Source organism: Pteropus vampyrus, unplaced genomic scaffold, assembly GCF_000151845.1.
Source record: "Pteropus vampyrus isolate Shadow unplaced genomic scaffold, Pvam_2.0 Scaffold116, whole genome shotgun sequence".
Classification (NCBI taxonomy): domain Eukaryota; kingdom Metazoa; phylum Chordata; class Mammalia; order Chiroptera; family Pteropodidae; genus Pteropus; species Pteropus vampyrus.
Window position 1 is genome coordinate 2,620,742 of NW_011888897.1, and position 24,552 is coordinate 2,645,293.

At 46.2% G+C, this 24,552-nt stretch overlaps 1 protein-coding gene across 1 annotated transcript in view; it reads left to right on the forward strand.

The window, feature by feature from the left end:
- Nucleotides 1–485: 485 nt before the first annotated feature.
- ANO2 (anoctamin 2) overlaps nucleotides 486–24,552 on the forward strand; it is a 307,510-nt gene continuing 283,443 nt past the window's right edge. The window contains exons 1-2 of the mRNA XM_011365894.2: nucleotides 486–506; nucleotides 1,050–1,361. Of these exons, the coding sequence (XP_011364196.1) occupies nucleotides 486–506; nucleotides 1,050–1,361 (333 nt within the window). The remainder of the gene's footprint in view (nucleotides 507–1,049; nucleotides 1,362–24,552) is intronic.

The window sequence follows — 24,552 nt, forward strand, 5'->3', positions numbered from 1 at the left end:
CCATGCTGGAGTCTTCTGGGCAGAAGGGGCCAGGGCAGGGGGAGGTGCGAGGAGCCAGGTGATCCCACCTGTTGGTCAGCAGACTCCCTGGCCCCCTCCCAGAGGCCTGAGGAGCCATACCTGTGCTGTGGCAGCTCTAGAGGCTCTCCCCTGTGCCTGGCGCATCTGGTTGCCCAGGTGACCTCTCAGGTGGCTGCTGAGGCAGCTGGGTATCAAACCAGTAATAAACAGGGAAACACCCAAAGGGGAGGCAGGTCCCTCCTCTGCTCCGCCTCGTTCTTTCTCCTCTTTTTCTCTCAACCTCCCATCTCTGGGGGTGGACAGGAGCAGGAGTCAGGACCCTGCTGCCATCTCTGGCAGGGTCCTCACCAGTGGCTGGAGAGGAGGAGGAGGATGTGGGCCTGTGTGGAGCATAGTGTGTAGTGAATCCCCTTGGGGAGGGATGTGGGAGTGAGCCAGGTGACCAGAAATCGGCCTTTGTTCCAATGGATGCAGAGAACCTGCCAGTGAGTACTTGTGTGTGTGCGTAAGTGTGTGTTTGCAGGCATGCCCGCAGATCTGCAAAGAGGTGGCACATGCGGGTGGGCCACAGTGTATGTGGAGGGCTGTGTGTGTCGGCGTGTACTTGGGTCATGTATGTGTGCACAGACGTGCATGGGAGCGCTGGTGCAGAGAGGCCGGGTGTAGGTGACTGTGCCGGTGCAGGAGTGGGCCTGTGGCTCCGAGCGTGGAGGCAGGCGGTGTGGATGTGCAGGGGTCTGCTGCTGTGTGCACAGTCTGTGTGTGCGGGCGTACATGTGTGCGTGGATGCCAGAGCAGGTGCGAAGGCACTGATGCCCGAGCTGTGGACAGGTGGGTGGAGGGCTTTGTGGGCTGGGTGTGGCAGATGAATTTAGGCCACTCTGTCCTTTCACTGGGGCAGTTGGGAACTTTGGGCCTGAGGGGCTTGCATAGTCCACCTTTTTGGGTCCAGAACAAGGTCAGCCTCCTCTGTCTCTCACTCCTTCCTTACCAGACCTCGTCGTCCCTGTCCTGTTCTCTCTGTTCAGGTCATCAACAACTACCTGGATGCCGGTGAGGCCCGTTTGAGCCGCATGCACTTCCATGACAACCAGAGGAAAGTTGACTATGTGCTTGCCTACCACTACCGGAAACGTGGGGCCCACCCCAGTCACAGCTCCCCTGGCCACGCACTGGCCATCGTCTCCAATGGGGAGATGGGCAAGGAGCCCCATGCTGGGGGCCCTGGTGACATTGAGCTGGGGCCGCTCGATGCCCTGGAGGAGGAGAGGAAGGAGCAGCGGGAGGAATTTGAGCACAACCTGATGGAGGCCGGGCTGGAGCTCGAGAAGGACTTGGAGGTGAGGTTGGGCAGGTGTCGCAGGGTCGTGGGATTGGGTGGCCCTGCAGGGCTGGGCTCTTGGTGATCAGTGTCACCTGCAGGGAGCTTTGGTTTTGTCCTGGCTGGTGGCTTTTGTTTTTTTGGTGGGCAAACCAGATTTTCTTGCCCAAGGACTTGAGGAAGAGTCCTGGTATATAGGTAGTGCCTCTGCCTAGGGCATCCCAGGTCGTGCGGGTATCTGACCAGTCTGTTGTGTGGGGGTCAGCCTAGTTAGAGACTGAAGGCAAGACGTTTCTTCCTGGTGTTCTCAGGCCCCATCCTGTGGCTTTCTCAGTAATAGTTTCCTTGGGAAGAAGACCCGTTTGCCTATTGAATTTTGGATCAAAATTCCTCTATAGGGGATCTGCTTCACTGAGGCATGTGCTTGCCTGGGACCCCCCAAGGGAGTTGATTATTTGGGAACTGAATCAACTGAGTTCATTGTTTGGGAACCAAACTTTGGCCACGTTTTATCAGCTTGTGAGCTATATATAGTCTCACTTATGGTCAGTAGTTAGCCTAAGGGAATCCATGGAAATTTATCTACATATCCAGCCAGCCAGCCAGCCAGCCAGCCAGGCATTTATTCATTTATTTTCTCCATACTACAGTGGTCCTTTAAAAATGACCTGCCCTTGCCATACTCTCCAAACTCATCTCCCACACCTGCTGCAGCCCACTGGCCTTATCTTGGTGTGTGTCGGTCACCCTCACTTCAGGGCCTTTGCTCTGGTTGTCCCCTCTGCCCTGGGCGCCCTTCCCCAGACCTGTGCGTGCTCATCCCTTACTTCACACTCCGCTCAAATGCTACTTCCTTCCACACATCCTAGCTAGAATTCCCCTGTCCCATCATTCTGTTCCTTGATCCTGCTTTACTTTTCCTCACCACACTTTGCCCTCCTACCCGAAATAACATGAGAGATTAATCTGTTTTTTTTTTCTGTGTCGCCACCTGCCCCATGAAGGCAGGGGTTTTGGTTAGTTCACTGCTATGTCCCCAGCACCTAGGACAGAGTCTAAACAATAAAGAAGTGTCAGTTGAATAAATAAGTGACCTCCCTGGGTCTCAGGTTCTTCATCTACAAAATAACAGACACTCTGCTGGACTGTAGGTTTACATGCCCCATCATTAGACAGGGCAATGAAAACATCCAGCACAATGCATGGTACGGAGTAGGTGCTCAATAAATGCTCATTATGATTCTTTTAAGAGGTGTCATGCTGAGGGGTGGGTGCCATTCTCATCAGAAATCTGTTTGTAAGATATTGTCCCCAAGAGACCCCCAGAGGTCATTCATTCATTTCTCTGTCCCCAGGCAAGATGCCATTGGCCCGGCTCAGACCTTCGTTGTGCTGACTTATATGCTCCTGACCCAGACCCTTCGGCCAGGAGCCATTTTCTCATTATTCTTTCCCCCAATGTTTGGACAGTGTGCTCTTTTAGGGCTACTTGGGGCTCTTTTGCTGTGAGAATGCTGATTTTTACTTTTTGAAACCCAGAGATCACTTTGATGCCTTCAATTGGGGTTGGTGGGAAGGTTTCTTGAGGTAGTAGTGTGTTTTGAGGGCCATACAAGGAGCTCCTAGCACTAGCACTGTGGGAGGCTGTAGTCCACACACCTGTCTCCAGGTGTCAGGGATCAGAGGCCTGGGCCTTGTTCCCTGGATGAGTTGGGAAGCAGCGTCATGCTGTAGAGTGTGGGCTCTAGAGTTCGAATGCAGATAGTTACATCCTGGGCCTGGTGTCTGCTAGCCTCATGACCTTGGACAAGTGATTTGATTCTTTTGAGTCAAAGTTTCCACGTCTGTAAAGAGGGAATAACAATACATTCTTTACTGGGTTGTTATGAAGATGAAACCAGACAAATAAAGTATCTAGAATAGTAATAAGTGTTACTGCTATTATTACTACTTAGAGATGCTGGATTTAGCAGATGAAAGTTCAAGATGCCTAGTCAGATCTGAATTTCAGATCAAGAACAAATAATTTTTTAACATACATATGTCCCGTGCAATGTTGGGGATATACTTGTACTAAAAAATTATTCGTTGTTGATCAGAAAGTCCAGTGTAACCGTCCTGTCCTGCTAGTATCACTGCCCATCTTTGCTTCCTCTAGTGTGTTTCATTTTGGTTGCTATTGGATGTTCCTGGCTTTGGCTTGGAGTTAGGAGGGCCCAGAGATGGCTTTGGGACTGACCATTGGGTCCTGGGTTGTAGTTCCTGTTGTGTAACCACCAAAAGCTCCTTCTTCCCAGCCCCCACCCTTGGCTTCAAGGCCTCCTTAACTCCTTCGTGGGCTCTTCTGGGTTCCTCAGCTTCCCCTGTACCCCCTTCTCTCATCAGACCTCCCTGACTACGTAGCCATCATGGCCTACTGCCTTACAGTGCTCACTCTCTGTGTTCTAAAACTTTATTTTTGTTGTTGATGTTGGGATCTCTGAAGCAAAGATCTGAGTTTATCCCACTTATCAGTCATGGTGCGTTATCATCATCGGTCTACATAAGGACCCTCTCGTTACGTATTTAAACACCACCCCCCCCCCCCCCCCCCCCCCCCCCCCCCCCCTTTCTTCTATTATGCTGCTATGATTAGACTACCCGCTTCCCCGGCTCTTCGCTGCCTGCTCACTTCACAGGCAGCCATTCCAATGCATTGTGTTTCTGGGAAATGTATAATGTCATTCTTGCCTTATGTATTTTTTCTTTTTCATTTTAAAAATGTGTTTTATTGTTTAGAAAACTTTTAGATTTACAGAGAAATTAGAGTCCCCATATATCCTGTAGGCAGTTTCCCCTATTATTAACTTCTACAGTAATGTGGTACATATGGCACTATTAATGAACTAATATCGACACACTATCGTTAACTAAAATCCATACTTTATTCGGAGTCCCTTATTTTTCACCTACTGTCCTTCTTCTGTCCCAGGATCCTATCTTGGATATCGCATTAGATTTAGTTGTCATGTCTCTTTAGGCGCCTCTTGGCGGTGACAGTTTCTCGGCACTGTAAGCGTTTTGAATTTATATAAGGCACTCTATTTTACAGCCCATTCTGTTTCTTGCAGCACTATATTTTTCAGACCATTTGCATTGTGCACATGCATCTAATCCATTTTTTCTAATGGATGAGCAGTTTGCAGTCACCACAATTTATTTAGTCGCTCCCCTAATGATAATGGACATTCAGGCTGCCTCCAACTTGCGTGCCATCGCAACGAGGTTGGGAATGAATTGTCACCTCCTTCAGGGCTAGTGGTCCATGATCTTCTCTGTATCCTTCCCTGCATCCCTCACCCCCCATGCCATGTTGGTGTGAAACAGCGGTTAGAGATTTATCAGCTGGAGCCTGTGAGAGTTGGAACAACTCCCTGGGGGCCTGTTGGGGTATGCACAACTCTTTTCTGTGTCAGGATGCTTAGCCTCTGGCCTTAAGCAGCAGCTTGGAACTGGCAAGTCACAGGAGCGGGGACATTGATTGACTGCACCTGGTGGCACTTTGGACAGCAGGTGTAGTGGCCCCACCTGCTCAGTTGTCCCCTCTGGGCTGGGCTGTCATTAGGCTCTGGTTTCACAAGAAAAATGGAAAGCAAATGGGTTCTTATCAGAAACCCATTAAAAGTTATTCACTTAGCCTTCCAGATCAAAGGAACTTTGCATCCACCAAACTCAGAATGATGGAATATTGCAGTGTTCATTTCCGACCCTAGTTGATATCTGGGTGTGCTTTAGACAGGATGATAACGGGTACACATCTTCCACTTGGGGTTTCACTTTTTCATTTCGTTTGCATATTTCCATGTATTGACATTGCCCATGTTCATATTTTAAAGACTATCCAGTATGTATCAGGTGACTAAACCATAGTTTGTCTTTGTGTTTGCTTACATTTGGCCATTTGATTAGAATTTCATTTAAAGACATCACTGGAGATACCTATGGGTGAGAGACCTGTATCCTCACTGCCGAGTTGGGAAAATGAGGGCCACCTTCGTGGAGATGGGCACCACGGCTGCCGTCATCTCTCTTAATCGTGTAGAGCTTGTGCTGAACTGCCCAGAGCTTGTGTTCTTAAAACTCTCACATCTCGCCCTGCTGGGAAAACTAGGATGTGGGAAATTTCCTGATCCTTAGGAGAACCTTGCTGTTTGGGTTTCTAGGGTGACAATGTCCCCAGAGGTCTTCTTGTCCACTGCTCTGCCTCAGGCGTCGAGGGCAGGTTGTTGGGTGCTGCAGTGAGGGGAGCAGTGCCTTTCTATGGAGTGGGGGTCCCCATACCCCTGCTGACTCTATTATAAATTGAGTCATTTCCTCCTCCGGAATAGGATAAGCGCCTGTGTTCTTAGGAAAGGCTATAGCGAATGCGGGGAAAATATGAAAGTGGAATTTAATGATGCCCCAGCTCATACTGTTTCTTGGTGATGGCTGCTATGCCTGCACGAGCATGGGTAGCAGTCACGCCGCTGTTGACTTGCAGTAATGACTGGGGAAAATGCCATGATTTCCCTCTGGCTTTGGATTTGTTCCTGTCCCACTTGCCCCACCCTGAAGCAGCATGCTGGATGGAGCCTTGGGCTTCTCCCCTGCCTCTTTGTTGCCCCAAGGGATCTTCAGGGAACACAACAAAGACAGCCCCAGCAGCCCCTGCCCCTGGGGCTGCACAGCTGAACAGAGCAGAGTCACAGCAGGGCTGATTGGATCTGATCTCTGAGGGGAGGCCTTGAGGCAGCCTGGGGGAGGGGATACAGAGAGAGGCAAGGAGGGGGGGGCGGTCAAGCCCTCTAAGTGCAGGTAAATGTCTATTTCCTTTTCAAAGCGTTTATAATTAAAAGGTAACATTCAATATTCTTATAGGATACCCCCCACTGAAGTGTTGAGCAGCTATTGTCCCTTTGTCATAGGAAACACTAAGTGCTTTGTCAGGCTGGTGAGGAGCAGGGCTGTGCCTTGAAACTAGGTCTCCTAACTCCTGCTCCCCCTGGTCCCTTAAAATGACTCTCCAGGGGCGGAATTTGGCCTCCCAGCCTTGGAGATGAGCACTGTCCAGGTTCTGAAAGAAATTGGGCAGTGGGTGGAGTGAAAAGCAGGCGGAGAGCTTAAGTAGAGGTGGAAGGAAGCTGGGTGTGGCTCTTTCTCAGGACCTTCACGTCTGGTCTCCTTTATTGACAAGGGCTTCTAGTGGTCTCCAGAATTCCTCAGAAGGGGCTAGAAGGAGTTTCTGGACTTTGATTATTTGTGAATCCCACTCTTTAATAGTAGAGGGTAAGGATTAATGGTGGACCTGGCTTAAAGCTTCTGGCTTGGGCACCACCTTGGCTGGCCGTGTGTTTTGCTGGCTTTCTCTTACCCGGTGCCATGTGTGAGGTACAAGAAAATGGGATTGTAGGATATTAGAGCTGGAAGGGCTTGACATTTTGTTCAGTTTCTTCAGAGAGCAGGAACTGAAGGCAAGAGGATGTAATTCGTACAAGCTCATGCTGCTAGTTAATTCCTTAAGCAAATGAAATATTGATTATAGAGAGTCTGTGCTAACACGTAAGTCAAGATGGGCTAACGTCCTTCTGTTAGGTCTGTCTTCCTTGTAGTTCGGTGATTATCCTCCTGTGAGGCTGATGTCTGACCAGCACTCTTGGTACAACTGTCAGGGGGTCCATGGCTGGTGCCTGTTCTGATTTAACAAAATGCTATGCTAGTTGTTAAATATTTTGAGTATCACTCATGCTTCCTACGATCATTTACATCAATCTGTGTATTTAGTTGAAGAGAGAGTCAGGGAACAGCTAGTCTCAATTCTGCTCATCATTCCTTTTTATGGCAGTGCTGGATATTCCGGGCTCTGAGACAAACTCGGAGAAAGAAGGCCCTTCCCCGTTTGTCATTTGATAAGTTCAAGGTCTTTGTCAGTCAGAGACTGCTTGGGCAGTTGCTTCAACTGTAAAGATATTCAGAAGGGAAGAATCTTCCAGGAGAGACCTTCCAGGCTCTGTCTCTGGTCCCTCTCTCCTGCCTCTCATTTAGCAGACATTTATCGAGCATCTACAGGTGCCCCATCCTGGGCCAGGACCTGATGACACAGAGGTGAATAAGATGTGGTCCTTGCCTTCAAGAACCTTGTAGTCTTTTAGCGAAAGCAGTCTTGACCACAGAGAGTCACACAATGAGATGTAAAGTGCAGTATCAAAGATAGGAAGAGAGTTAAGGGAGAGTGACAGATGGTCTGGGTGACTTGGAAAAGTCTTACCTCTGCCTTGAAGCTCTTGGTAAGTCACCTTCCTTCTCCCTGTCCCCAGATTCTTGGGGTCTCCCAGCAGAAGTAAGTGGGCTGTGTCTCCTACTCTTATCAGGTATCCAGGAAGGATTCACCCTCCGAAAGTGGACATGCTGGTGAGGACTGTGTATGTTTAGAAAGTTTAGCTAATATAGGCATTGTACATGGCAGAGTCTTTCTTTGAGTCTCGAGGTCTGGAGATACCCAGTGGTTATATCCAGTGATTTATAGTTGGTGAGGATGATTCTGGGGCCACTGCAGCCTTAAGTGTCCCCTGCTCTACACTGCAGACAGGGTCTCCCTACTATCCCTGGTCAGCTCATTAGGGTGCTCCAATGCCTTACATCTGATGACTCCTGGCGCTGTATAGCAGCATTGGGAGTTCTTAAATTTTGAGAGCTTTATGAATAGAATTCAAGGGTAGAGTTTTCTACTTGGATGGTAGAAAATTGTACTTTATTTTCACCAACATTTAACTGAAACTTAGTATTTACTTCAGTTAATGGTATAGGCACAAACCTATGTTACTAGGAATTCCTTTGAGTTTGTCACCAATAGAATCACACATAGATTCATTTCACATTATAGTTATTGCACAGATCTCCGAAAGCATTTACGTTCATCACTACTTTGAAAGGACAACAGTTTTTAGATGTGCTGCCAGCACTATTTAATGTTTCGATAGAGAAGCATGTATATTGCTATATCATATACCTATGTGTAAATATTTTGATAACGATATTTCTATTATGTTTGATCTCCTTGTTATTCTGTTTATCTGACACATTTGAAAACATTCTGAGAAGGGGTCCATATATTTCATCAGACTGTCCTGAGGCTCCATGGCCGCCCCCCCCCGCCCCCCCGCCCAAAACGTAGGAGAAGCCCAGGCTGTGAGTGGCAGTCCTACCTGGCTGCTGTGTGAAGGGAGTCCAGGTGAGGACACCCATAAGCTGCTCTCTGGAGATGGACTGGCTCAGAGAAGGTTCCTGAGGAGTCTTGAGGCAGCGGCATGATTCATGGGGCATGTTGACTACGCACAGCTGTGACATCAGCCGAGCCCCTACTTGGTGCTTGGAGCCTTCATGGCTAATTGCATTTGGGAGCATGTGGTTCAGTCTAGAGTATGCTTGGACCCGAGAAGGAAGTGGAGCGGAAAGAGGATCAGGCTGCGTGTGTGTCAGAAGACCTGGGTTCTGGGTCCCATTCTGCCACCAACTGGCTGCTTTCTGGAGGTCAGCTTCCGCATCAGGAAAAGGAGAAGGTTGTGCATAGTCAGGGATTCTCAAACTGTGTCCTTGCAAGTACTGGCTTTCTATGACTCAGACTGACGTAGTCTATGGCAAAATAAAAACTGATAGTTTACTCAATTTACTGAAAAATTGCATTGATAAAGATAACTTTCTCAATGTAAAATTGTTCTTACATATTTTTTTCTTTCGCCTTTGGAAGCTGCTATTTGTTGTCTGCCACTAAGTACTTGTCGAGGACTAAGGAAGTGGTGAGAAGTCAAAGAATATCAGTGGGAAAACTTAGAATTGGCCAATCATGTTTAATTTCACAACTTAATTTTTGTCGTGATTTTCTGTTGCCTATCATATGGGTTCTCGCACTAAAATTGTTCCTAGTTCGAATGTTGGAGTTAAGCACGTCCGTTGGTGGGTATTTAAAGGACCTTTGTTAAAGGATCTGCAGAGAGCACTGCCACCTGGGGGTGTTCCGCCAGCTTCTGCGGGTCGCCAAGGGCCCTGCCTGCTTGGACTTTTGTTCTGGACGCACAAAGGACGAGTGGACTGGCGAGTCTGAGCAGGGCGGTGGCCTTTCTCCAGGTGAGGTAATGCTTCCTGTTACATCCAGGCCACGGATAGAAGCTACGGTATCTCGATGTGTTCCCAGCCTTCCCAGCTCTGTGCACCATGACTGTGAGGGGCAGTACAGTAGAAACTAAAGAAGAGCCTGTTACTGTCTTCTGAAGTAGACAGCGTGGAAGGGTATGGAGACCCCACCTTCCTGTCCCTCCGTCCCTCTTGACTTGCCCAGGAGCTCAGCTATGAACAAAGTGTTTTCTCTCCAGAAAATGGGAATTGCCATTTATGGCCTTTGGCTTCTAGGGAACCCTGGGTCCATTCTGATGTCTCTTAGAATGTGCTCACTGTCCCTTGAACAGTGCTGGTTTGGGACTCTCCTCTGCCTCATACTGCCCCACCATGGCCAGCAGTTAGATTGTCTGTCCAGCTCAGCATTCCAGGGGGTTGGGTGTGGGCCTGGACTAGGTGACCGCTGATATTCTTATAACTGTCTCATTGAGTTTCTGCTTGGGGATCCATTGTTGCCAGGTTTCGCGGGGTGGGGTAGGTCTGGCTGTGGATGTTTTAGCCAAAGCTGTGTTTCTCCCTTGTCTTGGAGCTCTTCTGGTCCAGGGAACCTACACTCAGCTCCTCCACAGGCCTCTGGAGGGTCGAGGCTTCCCAGGCCTCAGAGAGGACCTGTGGGGTTTTAGCACCTTTTCAGAAACAGGACGTCAGAAAGAGTGAAGTTTGATGGGTGTGCTGTTCTGTTGTGTCTTCTTTGTCAAGTGCAGACAGAGGAAGCCCCCAAAACTTGGAGCTGAAGCCCCAGGGCCCTCAAAGTCTGGTAGGTTTGCTGCTGACTGCCGGCGCACACACTCCCTGTCCGTGGTTACGGCCTTGTGTGTGTCTCCGTGCGCTGCCCTCCCTGGGCCCTGTGGCGTCAGAGAGGATGCCTTCAGAGCAACTCGGGCCATGGTCTGCGAGTGGGGCCTGGGGGTCCTGGCTTCGCTAGAGGAACATTTAGAACACCAGTGACTATCGGTGGAAGTTATGCCCATCACCTGGATTTCCCCAGCAGCAGGATATGGTAGGAAGAACTTGGTGTGTGGAGGGAACGAGTGGGATTCACTGACGTGTGCCTTTATTTATGCAAGTCCCTTAGCCACGCCGTGTCTGTTTTCTTATCTGAGATCTGTAGCCAGCACCTTTCACAGGTGAAATACTTCATAGTTGGTAGAATGTCATAAAACGAAGTGTCACTATCTCCGTAGTTCTTTGCAGGAATGGTGTGGGGTTCCTTCTGGCCTTGCGTTTTCTTCTTTGCCAGTGGTTTCAAGTTGGCTCCCCCGTGTGTCCATCTTTTGCTTTAATTTTCTAGTTTTTTAGCCTCCTTATGAGCTGAGTTGAATTTCCTTCCCATTTTCCGAATTAAAGAACGTGCCTGGTTGTGGATTTGGCAACCCCAAAGGAAGCGGTGCAGGGTTTACTGTCTAGTTGGGAAATGATACACTCACACAGTTATATATGCCGATTACTTCTCTTCTGGGTTTCCCTTATAAAAGGTCTCACAATTTCAGTTATTTGAATACCATGGTCATGATTTTGAATACCACTGCTTACTATTCTCATGCTTTTAGACATAGGAATTTACTATTTCTATTGTTATTTGCTTAATATTTTAGCTAAATTGGCTCACTTTTAAAACTTAAATTTATTTGAAAAGAATATACTATATCATTATCATAAATGGAGAACCAATATCACCGGCCAACAAATGGACAATAACTACAAAAATAAACCATACCTGAAACAAAATAACATCATTAATTTGTGGCTGGATATAGTTGGCTGCAGAAGGTCCGAGGCTGGGGGCCTGTTCACTCTTTGTGAGAAATTTATTATGTTCTACACCTGAAGCTAATGTCATATTATATGTCAATTATACCTCAATTAAAAAAAATAAAATAAAAAACTAAAAAAAAAGAGAGAAGCTCAATTAGCGTCAGAGAGGTTAAGGATACATTAGCATCAAACCGAGACTTTATCTTTGCAGGATTATTGGAGAAACTAACTTTTTCATTATTTAAAAATATTATTTGATGCTCCATCGTATCTATCCATAATACGATGCTCCTCATTCCGTAGCTGGGCATCGTTACCAAAACAGTTACACCCTCTGGAGCTTCACCTGTCCTGGGATTGGTTGACACTGAGAACAGGGATTGTGTTTTACTCGATTTTTTGTGTGTGTGTGTGTGTGTGTGTGTGTGCAGGGTCTGACACATAGTAGATATGACAACAGTATTTGTTGAATTGATTCAAAGCATAAATGTAGCAAAGGTGACACACTCTCCGAGGGAGGGAGAGATCCCCCAGCTGGGGTTGGCAGAAGAAGCTTTCCAAAGAAGATGGAACCCTCTCGCCTTCCCCAGCCCCGTCCTCCCTCCCCGCAGCCTGGAACCTCAGCTCAGTAGCTCCACCCACTTCTCTCCACTTGAGCCTGCCTCCATTCCTACTTCTCATGGGGCAGAAGCTTTGCCTTTGCTTCTCCCATCTCTTTCCCCAACCGGGGAAGAAAATACCATAGCAATCTGCAGCCCCCTCAGAGCTGCCCACCCTGAGGAGATGGCTGAGGGGAGCAAAAAGAAGGGGAAGAAGTGAGAGGGAGAAGTGGGAGGGAGGAGAGGAGAGGGGAGAGAGAGAGAGAGAGAGAGAGAGAGAGAGAGAGAGAGAGAGACAGAGAGAGAGAGAGAGAGAGAGAGAGACAGAGAGAGAGACAGAGACAGAGACAGAGAGACAGAGAGAGTGTTGGTCTGTGCTTGTCTGCGTGTGTGCGTGTGTACGTGCGTGCGTGCGTGTGTCAGGAGACCTGTGAGGTGAACCTGAGCCCTCTCAGGAGGGGATTTTGGTGACCTCGGGGAATGTGGAGCCTTGGGGCTTACTAGCAGTTTTTTTCTGTTTTTGCACCTTCTTTATTCTTTGGTTCTTTCTCTTCTTTCCTTCAGAGCCCCCAGCCCTGTGCTGTTGGGCAAATGCTGCAGCCAGGATGGTTAGGATTGTTATGGACTTGGCTATGTTTGTGTTGATGCCAGGCTAGTCTCTGTGATGTAATTACAAAATCCTCCAGAAAAAGATGCAGAAACTGTTTCCTGTGGACAGTATCTGATGAACTGTCTACACGACTGTGGCTATGTCTCGAAGGCCTCTCTGGCACTGGGACCCTGCTTTCGTGCAGTCACCAGAAATGCCCTTTTCAGTGTTGCTAGGAATACCTGTTCTCTCCCTCCGGTCACAGGAGCCTCAGGAAACTGGACCCTCCCTTTCTGAGGCTCTTATTGTTGCTTTTGAAGTTCTTAGTAATGACAACAGATACTTCTGCTGTGCTAGGTACATAGAATAACTCATTTAATCCTTATAACAACGCTCTAAAGTTTTCATTACTGCCCCTATTTTGCAGCTAAGAAAACTGAGCTTACATAACTTGATCAAGGTCAAACAGCTGGTGCCAGTAAAGGATTCAGACCCTGAGTCTGTGCTCTCAGCCACTGCAGTGTCTCACCTCTCCAGGGCTAAGGCCTCTGGGCTTGCTGTGGAGATGGGGGATTTCTCACCCTCACTACTAGGGTCGTCAGTAGCTAAAGCAGGTTCAGGAGAGGAGAAAGGGAGCCTCTGAATTTTAGAATATTCTGCGTACCTCTTTGTCCCCTGTTCTGCCCACCCCGTCTTCCCTCTTATCTGCCCAAGTGGGAGGCCGTGGGTTAGGGGACAGCTGGATCCCTGCAGACACTTTTTAATTACCCATGGGCTGTGTTTGTGGCAAGAACCAATCTGCTCAGGACTGCCCCTGAGACAGCTAGATGGATCTGGAGCCAGCAGGCAGGGGTGACAGGCGGCAGGGGTTCCCAGGAGGGTAAGGCTGGGAGATGACACTGCAAGAATTGGAGAGAGTGTGGGGTGCAGGGTGGTATCCAGGGCCACCTTGGGGCCCCAGCAGGGAGGACAGTGAGCCAGCATGGAATGTCAGCTACCCCCGGGAGCAGGGCTGGGAGGATCCTGTGGGCATCAGGAGGGACAATGCTGGGACCAGGAGGTGCTTGCCTTGGTGTGCTCAGCCTCCCTGTTCTGCAGCCTCTCTCCGCCTGCTTTTCCCCATCAGTCTACCTCCTTCACATGCACTGATCTTTCACTCAGATCCTTCAGTACAGCCATGCTTTTGCAGCCACTGCACTTTTTAAAAAATTAAATTTATTGATGGGTGACATTGATTAATAAAATTGTACAGGTTTCAAGTGTACAATTCAATAATACATCGTCTGTATATTGCCATTGCACTTTTAATAGGGATCAAAGCTTTAGGTGAATGGTGGTGCGTTGGGCACCAGCAGATGGAACAGGGCTCTAGAAATCACATCGCATCGGCTCTTTCCTTTGCTCCATGGCCCCAGATAGGCGTCCCTCCTTCCTTTACCCCGGCTGTCATAAGCTGCTTACATTGGTGCCTGATGCTGTAACAGCCAGACAACATTTGGGATGGAGCACCCCTTGTGTGCAGAGGCTTATGCTGGTCTAGGGTGAAGGGGGAGGACACTGATATGGTCAGCACATTTGGAGAGGTCAGTGTTTAATGAAGGAAACAGAAGGCAGACCATTTCTTGGGGTCGTGCAAGATGATCCCTCTAAATATGCAGGCTTATTCCATGTGTGGGCTACTTGTGGAAGGTGAGTGGTTAATCTGCTCATGGCCTCTTGCATTCTGGGTCATTCTCTTCTGCTGTTAGGATGCTCAGGAAATGGAACTTAATTCAGTTATTAATCTTAGCCTAAGCCAAGCCGAATCAGACAGACGTTCTGGGATCTTCCTCCCTCAAACACAGCATGTCGTTCCCTCCAGGACTGAAGGGCTGTGGTTTATCTGTGCTAACACTCACTCTGCTGGTTTGGGTAATTGCAAATTGCCTGCACAGGTCTCGGCTGCATATATATGTCCGCACCCACCGAACTGAACTGTCTTGCTTTAATGACTGGAACCAAGAGGGACAGAGCTGGAAGTTTTCCTGAAGGAGGAAGTTCTGATGTAAAGCAAAGTTGGAAGGCCAGACTCAGTCTGAACCGCAGTTCAGCCACTAAGCGATGTATAACCTTGGGCAAATCCTATGATGTCTCCCATCACTGCAGTCTTCTCTGTTTGAGTTGTTTCACAGAAGACTGGTGCATCGTGGGTACTTAATGTTGGTTAAGGACTCAAATGATTAAATGAAATAACATATGTCAAAGTGCCTCGAGCAGTGCCTGGCATATGTCAGAAGCTTTTTAGTTGCTATTCTAGTTCCTTAACCGCAGGGTCAAACATCCCTAAAGCACATTTGTCTTTTTCTGGTCTCTAGGCATATCTGCCTATAAATTAGAGATACTCTCCCATCCAAATTATTTCCGTTCCTCTGCTGGCCTGGCTTCATGGACCAGCATGGAACTCTGACACCTTCCTGCTGTCCAGATGACCTGGAGAGGCCCCCTTGAAAGATAGCTGCTTTTTTTTTTTTTTTCTTTTTTTCCACAGTCTCTGGAAAGCTTGCGCAAAAGCTAAGACCCCATATCAAACACCTCATCAGAACGCTGAATGGCCCTCAGAAAGACTCACCTGGAATCACTGGGCTGGTGGACAGGTCATCCACCTTAGTACCCCAGTGTGAGCTAGAAGTCTAGCTTTCTACATTGAACATGTTTTTAAAATTCTCATCAAATTTTAAGTATATGAATGTAGCTCGTTATAGTGAGTCCTTTTTTTAAAGTGAATAATCAGACTAATTTATCTGCTTTCTAACCTGGACTTTCAAATCTCAAGTTAGTTTGAAGCGAGCCCCACCTGTACCTCTCTCACTATGCTTTAGTCGCAGAGGGCATCTCCTGCATACCTCTGAGCTCCAGCTAGCTTATGAACTTCCTAGAGGAAGCGAGAATATAAATTGCCTCTTTTGCTTGTTCGTGCAGTGTCTCGAAACTCAGGAGGGAAGTTCTTCTTGAGGTCTAACCTCAGTCTCTCCAGAGCAACCATATGTTGGTGAAGGAACAGGTTGGGTGGCATGCATTTGATTGGCCCCACTGGGTCTTTGTACATGGGGATTAGTCTTGGGAGCCTCATTTTGAGGCTCCAGTGTCCTAGGCAATGAAGCCAATAGGAGGATTGGAAAATATCTTCCTCGTGGTCCTGAGGAGGAGGGAGTCTGGTCGTCTCCAGATCAGAGCTCTTTTCTCGGCTTTGTCTCCGGTTCAGCACAGATCATGTGACTTTCCCCAGATCTTAAATTTCAGTGTTTTCAGCTGGTTGAGTTCTCCCATCTCTTGTCTCCAGTGGCATCTATAAGCGGGTCAGCTCGCTTTTTTTCTGCAGAATCACTTTCTTTGGTGGGCTGCATGAGATGTCTGAAGGTCATCTTGTCTATGCCCCAGCCTCTGGAATAGGCTTCCTGTGTCCTGTTCCTACGAACATCTTCCCAGGGTCTTCTCCATCATCTCAGATAATATCTCCCTATGCTTCATAGTGACAAGGTTCTTTCTAGAGTCTGACTTGAACCTCTGTTGCTACCATCTCAACCCCTTGGTCCACGTAGTCCAGGCCTCTAGGGAGGCAGAGAACAGCTGCTTGGCCCCGCCCCTGTTCCTTCCTTGTTCTTGTTGGGGTATCAGCTCCGTGCATCCAGCTCGTGAATCCCCCAGCAATTTCTCTGTCACTAGATCACATTGCAAGCTCCTCTCCAAATACTCTCTGGCTGCTTCCTGTTCCAGGCATCTCCCTCCCACCTGAGTATTTGTGTTTCTGATTATTTATCCCCAGATGCAACGGCCGCATTTTTCCAGGTTGAATCTGCTCCTTGTTACTTCCTGCCTGGGTTTGCTAACATCTCCAGGTCCCTTTTGCAGCCGCTGCTGTGGGCTTGCTCGCCGTGGAAACGTGGATTTCTGGCCTTCAGAAAACAAAGCACGAAGGGAGTGGGATGGGGATGGCTGATTCCCCTGCTGAGAGGGGCCCCACCCAATCTGAAGTCCAGGCCCTCCCCAGGAGAACATCTGAACTGATGAATACGGAAAGCCATCAAGTGCTGCCAGCAGGGGGGACGACCTAGACTGAGACCTGTCCCAGCTGTCCGGCTTTCTCTCAGTCTCCTGAGCCGAGAACAAGGAGACGACGCCTTCCTGCCCTCTTGGCCTTGGCTCTTTCCAAACAGCCATCACCAGTTCTAATTAAATACTCAGCAGATGAAGTGACCCAGTGCCAGATGAGCGACGAGGGAAGGAGGGTCATTTCCTGTCCAGGGAGGGGACTGGGCCGGGATGGCAGGGGCCACAAGTTAAATGCAGAGGGAGAGTGAATGTGCCCCCCGCCCCCCCCCCGCTCCCCATTGTTTTTAAGAGGGAGGGTTTATTTTCTTTTCTTTTATTTATTTATTTTATTTTATTGTAAGCCCTGATTACTCAGAAATCCAGAGTTGGAGAGGACCTTTGAGAGTCTTCAATGCATGTCTCATTTTACAGAGGGAGGCCCATGAAGTTTGGTAACTTTCCGAAGTTCATAAAAGCGTTTTAAGTCATCCTCTGCCCCCTAGATGGGTACTAAGTGTTAGGCACAGAGAGTTAAACCTCCCACGACTATGATGCCTGTCCCAACAGCCCTGTCTTCCGCCTGCCTGCACCTTTCCTCACTTTTTACCTTGAACCAGAGCTGGAAGGGGAATTTGGGCCCGGTGGTACCTCTCCAGCCTCCCAGGGCTCTTGGTTCACCAAGATTAAATTGAATTCCAAGGGTGTGAATGGGGGGTGAGTTGGATGCCACTCCTGAGGATTGTCAGCACTTGAGTGGCGCAGGAAACTGGTTAGAAACGTAGTTTACGCATCCTGCCCCCCATCCCAATTCCCTTCCTTCCTACCTCACCACAGCTTCTGAGTTTCGAACATGTTGCTAGTTAGAAGCCTTCCTTAGAAGATGCTGATGAATTTGGCGGGATTTTAAAATTCATCTGGGGAAATAAACAGCTGCAGCTTGAAACACAAACATACACATTTGTGTTGCTGTGTCTCCCCACCCCCCCACCTCCCCCACCGACCCCCCTGCCTGATCTAGGAAAAGCACACACATCCAAACCGTATAGAAACACAGAAACCCATGTGAGTTGTGTGAACGAGCTGAACGACCACTGTGCAAAGGCAGAGGGATTAGCTGTCCTGCAGACTGGCAGACACCGCGCCAGGTGACGGCGTGGTCTCAAGAACATGCGTCTGGAACCGTAGAGACTGTAGCCTCCCTGGTCTGTGGAGCTCTTTGCAGGACAGAGCTGTTTCTCTCTTCTCAGAACCTCTTCCTTCCCTAGGGAAGGGGGGAGGAGAAAGGGAACTAACATTTGTGGTCACCTGAGTCCATGCCAGACTTTTATATATTCTCTTAACAAAACTGTTGTGAAGTAGCAGTTACCGTGAAACTCTTAGTCCCATTTTGTAGAAACGGAGCCTTTCAGAGACGGAGCTGGGACTTCGTTTCGGAGCCAGGTCCCTTCCGTGACACTGCACCGCTGTCTTAGTCCCCTGGATTCTACAGACTTACCTGACCAAGGGTCTCAGGATCCTTGGGTTCTGCAGGGCCATGAGATTTTGGGGTGTAGCTGCTACCTCACTAAGTGCATCTGTTTCCTTCTCTGAAGATGAAAGTCATGCAATTGGGCTATTTCGCCAAGCTGTTAGAATTCTTAATAACATGGAGTCTGTAGTCCTCTGAGATGTGATCATAAATGACGGCTAAAGAGTTATTTGCTGGCCCTTTAAGCTGGAAGCATCATCTAAAGGGACCTTTTTCATTAGTGAGTCTACTAAGAACCTACTCTTCATGGCCACGTGTTGGCAAGAACTGCAGAGTCCCGCTCAGGCAGACAGCGGGCGAGAGTCTCTTCCACCTCAGCAAGAGACAGCAAGTTTCTTAACCTACAAGTTGGTTTCACATGCTCCTCTTTTTTCTGTCTTTAGAACCCCCTCTTTCAACCTATTACCTCTCCAGTTATGACCTGTTCACTCCTCTTCATAGCCAGGCTTAAAAAAAATAAACTTTTTATTGAAGCGAAACATATCAGAAAAGCACAGAAATTATAAGTGTACAACTTGATGAATTATCAATAAGTGATACACTTGTGTAACTGCCACCCAGATAAGGAAATAGAACATTTCTAGCCCTCCAGAAGCCCCATTTAGGTCCCCACCCAAAGGTCGTGACTTCCTGACTTCTAGCATCACACTAGTTTTTGCCTCTTTTTGAACTTTATGTAAATGGAATCATATAGTGTATTTTCTGCGTCTGGCTTTTTTTTCTTCTTCTCAGCCTTAAGTGGTGAGATTCATCTATACTATCATGTGTAGTAGTGGTTTATTCATTACTATAATGCTATTTATTTCATTGTTTGAAAGTACCGCAACTTATCCATTCTACTGTTGATGGATGTTAGGCTTATTTCCTGTTTTAGGCTATTATGAATCATGTTACTATGACTATTCTTTTACAAGTCCTTTGGTAATGCATTTCTGATGGGTAAAACTTAGTGAAGTTGCTGGGTCATATGGTCTATATATGTTTAGCACTTGTAGACACTACCGAACAGTTTCCAAAGTATTTGCACCAATTTATACTTTCCATTAGTTGTCTATGAGGGTTCCAGTTTTTCCACATACTTGTCAACACTTGGTATTGTGAGTCATTTTAATTGTAGCCATTCTGGTACATGTGCGGTGGTATCTCAGTGTGGTTTTAATTTGCATTCTCTGATGGCTAAGGAGATGAAAAGTTTTTCATTCGTTTTTCTTTTTCTATTCTCTTTTGTGAAGTTCTTGTTCAAATCTCTTCACTATTTTAAAGTCTGGGTTGTCTGCCTCTTCCTCAATGATTTGATGGAGTTCTTCATATATTTTTGGTACAAGTCCTGTGTTGAATATCTGTTTTGCAAATATCTTCTGCTCTAGTTTTCCTTTTCACTTTTTAATTGTGTCTTTTGGTGGATAGAGGTTCTTAATTTTATTTTTAGTGCAATTTATTGATCTTTTTCTTTATGACTAGTACTTTTTGTGTTTAAGAAATTGTTACCTATCCAAGTCATGAATATATCTTCCAGAACCTTTATTGGTTACCCTTCACATTTAGATTTACAATCCACATAAAATTGATTTCTGTGTGTGTGGTATAAGGTATGATTAAAGATTAATTTTTTTCCCCACATGGATATCCAATTGACCTAACATCATTTCTTGATAGAACCATGCTTCCCCACTGCTCTGTGGCATTATCCGTGTCATAAATCAGGTGTATGCATCTGCTTTTTGGGCTCTCAAATTTATTCCATTCATCTGTTTGACTACCCTTGTGCTAATCTCTCAATTTTTTTTTTCTGAAGCTCTAATTAGCTTTATTAAGCAACTCATGAATCAGGAGGCATCCCATCTAGTAACTAAAAAGGCTCTCCCAGTACCTCATTATCTTGATCGCACTTTATAATAAGTATCTCATAGACTTTTAAAATATTTTTATGTACTATTTCCATTTCTTCACCTCTTAGTCAAGCTACTTCAAACTAACTTCTGTTTGCCTTGCTATTTGTTTATCTGAGTCTTTGACTGAAGCCTAGATGGCAACTGAGATCTCCCCAAAGCCTCTTGTGTAGATGACCAGGGTCCGTCAGCTGGTGCTACATCTAACAGAAGTTTTTTTTTTGTTCACAGCTTCCTTAACCCTTTAGCCACATTCAGCACAGTTGACCATTCCTTCCTGTTTGAAGCACTTTTTCTCTGATGCCAGCCTATCCTGATTTTCTTCCTTCTTCCCTGTCTACTTCCTCTAAGTTTTCTTGGTTGGGTTATTCTGCTCTCTCTGATTTTTAAATGTTGGGCTTCTTTAAATCTCATTCCAAGGTTCTCTTCTTTTTTCATTTTACAATTACTCTCAAGATGATTTATTTCCAACATTTCTGTTGCCATCTTTAAGAGAGCTCCTAAATTTATATCTCTAGTTAAAATTTTCTTCAGAGCTTAAAATCATGGATTATTTTAATCATAATTTTTTCCTCAGGGGATCTCTTTCTGAATTTTCTTCTCCTTCCTACCTCTTCTCTATGCACCCAGATCCTAGCCAGTTAGGATTTCAGTTAGAGATTTAATTTCTTTGAGATTTAATTACCAAAAATCATTGATTGGAAGGAATAATTTCTCTCATTCCTAAAGGACTTGAGAGAATTAGCTGAATCATTTCTGTAACTTTCTTTGCTCTCTTTAAAGGTAGGTAATATCCCCACAAAATATTAGTTGTCATCCCACTTAGGGTTCTATTAAGCATTCTTCATCTTCATTGTTCCTGTTTTCATCTTCATTCTGATCATCTAGAATGGTGGAGCTTAAAAAGAGGGGAAAAGGAAGGCACAGAAATACCAAGTGAATTTCTCCCACTATAACCAGTGGTCAGACCTACATAGCAAACCCCGTTCCCATTAAACTCCCCTCACAAAGAACATTGGTGATCCTCAAAAACACAAAGGTGCAAGTGTCCAGTTTCCAGCCTTGATTATTGTTCCAGGGTGGGAAAAAGGAGGGAAAGAGCTGGCCCTTTCACTCCACTCTGGGGTTGAGGAAAAGGTCTATTCACTTGCTTGTGGCTTAGGACTTATGGTTCCCCCTGATCTTTATCATAATCACTTTAGGCCCTTTCTAGGCCAAAGTCAACCACTGTATCTCTGAAAGCTGGAGTTTTAGTGTCGTAAGTCAATACTAATCAGGATTTCAATTTGATTGAAAGTTCTTCTTTTCTGTAGTCCACTGGTCCTCAAATTTGAGCATTATCAGAATCACCTAGAGAGCTTATTTATGAGTATATCTCTTTGTATGGTTTTATTAGTGATTGCTCTAGGGAGTACACTAGATAAACTAACTTTTCCACTGTCCACTTAAAATCAAGGGGAATGTAGATACCTTACCACCTTATAAGTCCCTTTACCCTTCTTACTTGGTCATAATTTTCTTATATATTATAGGGACATAAATTGAAAGAGCTACCCGAAAATGTTATAATTTTTACTTTCAACTGTCAAACGTATTTTAAAGAACTCAAGAAGAGAAGAATGGTATATTTTATTTACTCATATATTTACCATTTTTGTGGCTCTTTCTTCATTCTTGATGTTCTCAAGCCAGAAGCAGAGGGCTTCTCCTGGGGCTCCTTCTGTCCATGCTGAAGAAGCCCACTTCTTGGTTTTGGACTGCCTTGGGTCTAAGAGGGGGATACAAGAGTGGAAAAAAATACCAGTGTATTGTTAGTTCAAATTCCAAATTTATGCCTTCTACTATCTACTTTTCAGATTCTCAAATAGTTGCTCCATACATTCTGTTCAGGTTTTATAGCTGTATTTGGAAGAAAAGACATAGAGAGTGTGCTTTCTTTATCTTTTCTGGAACTAGAATCCCAGACGGTAAATGGTAAATTAAGTACCCGATGGTCTGTAATTTAATAAACTGAGGGCGAAAGGACAGTTGAGCAGGTGAGGAGATTAAAAGAAGTAAAACATTGTTGAGTGTACTATAGATTCCTGGGCCAATAGGAACTATGGCTGATGCTTTACTAATGTAGAACTCAAAACTTGTGAAAATGTGATGGGGCATTTCCATTATGAAGATATCTGCTTTAAGTAGAAGTTATTAAAGCAGAACATCATGGAACATCTAGTAACTCTTAAATTCCTTTGTAGACTATGTTTTTGAATACAGGAGAGACAATAAGAGGAACTAAATCTCGATCTCAATTCTGAATCACAAAGAAAAGTTGGTTGGCAAAAGAGGAAGCCCAGTTGTTCATGCCGTCTTGGCAATGATGAAAGTAGGGAATGTGGAGCATGGTCAGGCCTATGTATAGGACTTTTATGTAGATATTTTTATTTAATCAAAGAAAAGGTAGCTATGATCCCAGTGTGTATCATAGGGATCAGAATTTTAGAATAAGAAATCCAGACAATGTAATTCTGAGGTAGCAAAAAAAGAGAAGACATTTGGAAGGAAATGTGCTCACACCGCATATCAGGATTGTACTTAGATATGTGCAAAAGACAGAAGGAACAGACTAAGATCAAGTCTGAATGCAAATAAAAAGGCAGCCCTTCCAATGACTTGGGTTAGGGAGGCCCACGTCCTGTATGAGCTGCAGCCTGTGAAATATAAAGGCAAACTTCTTCTGTGTCATTGCCTCAGAGGAAGGAGACAGCAGGTGATTCAGCCTGCGAGTGCATAGCTGGACATTCCACTGTACAGAAGGAAGGACAGTCACTGGAGGAAAGGGAAATGAGCCCAGGACAGTCACTGGAGGAAAGGGAAATGAGCCCAGGACAGTCATTGGCGGAAAGGGAAATGAGGCCATGAAAGATATTTATCCAGCACTAGCTGCCAATCCATGGTGTGCCAATTCAGACGTTGGAACTTTGTGAATTCTCCCCCTACTGCGTCCTCTGTGATGCCCTTGTTTTCCTCTACATTCCTTTATTTTGGGCCTCTTTGAATTGCATATAATTCAAATGCATGTTCATCTCCATCTTGAGGATGAGGATGGTGACTCTGTCTTTTTCAGTGCCACTCCGTAGTCCCTAACTCAGGGTTTGGTGCCTGATTGCTGGATTGAAGTCTTTCTATCTCACACTTTGATGAGTGCCTTTAGGAATATTTTAGATTAGAAGATAGAGCTGCTCTAGAACAATTAACTTCAAATTAGGGTATTTATAAAGACAGAGCAGTCTGTTTATTCTGAATGTGCACCTATGCCTTGGGCTGTTATGGTAGGCCCTCTTCTGACCGACTCCAAGCACTTTAAGATAGGATCTCATTCCATTGCTTATGGCTGTTCCGATGTGACCAGTTCTAAGCACATTGGCCTATGGTCTGGTAGTATTGAGGCTGCAAGCATCTCTCAGAACAGCTGCTATACTAGAGGAATGAGCTCTGCAGCCACAAGAGGCCTTGTCACCTTCCCCAGACCCCTGGGAGAAATTTTCCGCTGCCAAGGACTTAATACTGGTGGGAATGATCACCTCTGGGCAGATTTAGTTTTCCCAAGATGCAGGTCCTGATAGAAAAGAAAAAAAAAAAAGTGGAATTTTAAGCCCAAGGGGCCACAAATAAGAGAAGGCACAGACCTGATGAGCCCTATTTTCCATCTGTGTGCCTGCTTTTGTTTGTCCATAGAACATTGCCTCTTGATTGCCTTTCATTTTTGAACTCAACCCCAAGGGCCTGTGTTATTTACACAACTGCTATGAGTCCTCCAGGCCACCAGGAGACAGTAAAGAACCTTGGAGGGGCACTTTGCTAAGTGAAACACTACAGACCATAAAGAAGGGGTTTACTTCTCAGTCTGACACTGGCCTAAAAGGCTTCATTTTCCCTCTACTTGGAGATCCCACTTTGTCATTCCTGGGTTGATTGTCGATTTGGAGGCCAGCACACCCAGCTCTAGCCCTCTCAGTGTAGCACAGAGGGCAGTGCAGAGAAGAGGGCCTGGCTTCCAAGAAAGTCACAATCTGGGGAAGGAGATATTGACATTTTTAAGACACTTACCTTATAGTTTAAGAGTCCTAGCCTTGTGGAGCTGTTCTCACGCCCGCCTGGGCTCCTGGGCGCTTGTGCACTGGCCAGATTTTAGCGAGTCTGTTCTTGTGGTGCGATTACTGATTTGTCGGACCGTTCCCAGCCGTGCGTAAGCTGGGATCATGTGGCACTAATCTCTGCATCACTGGGGGCAAGCGGTGTCGAATAGCTGCTTAGTACTTGTGCTTTGGGTCAGATGAACCGGGATTCAAATCCCTATGTAACTGCCAAATTTTTCTTTATCTCTCATTAAGACTTTGCATTTTCAGTTTTAAAAAGTGAGCATATCAAGACTGCCTTCCCCACAGAGCTTATGTGTAGGTTACAGAAGACAGTGTTTTTAAGGAGCTTGTCTCGGTGCTTGACATATTGCAAGTGGTCGAAAAAATTAGTTCTTCTACTCCCTTCTTTCCCCTCCTCCTTTCTTACTTCCAGAGCTTCTCACAGTGCTTGGCACAGAGAAGGTGCAC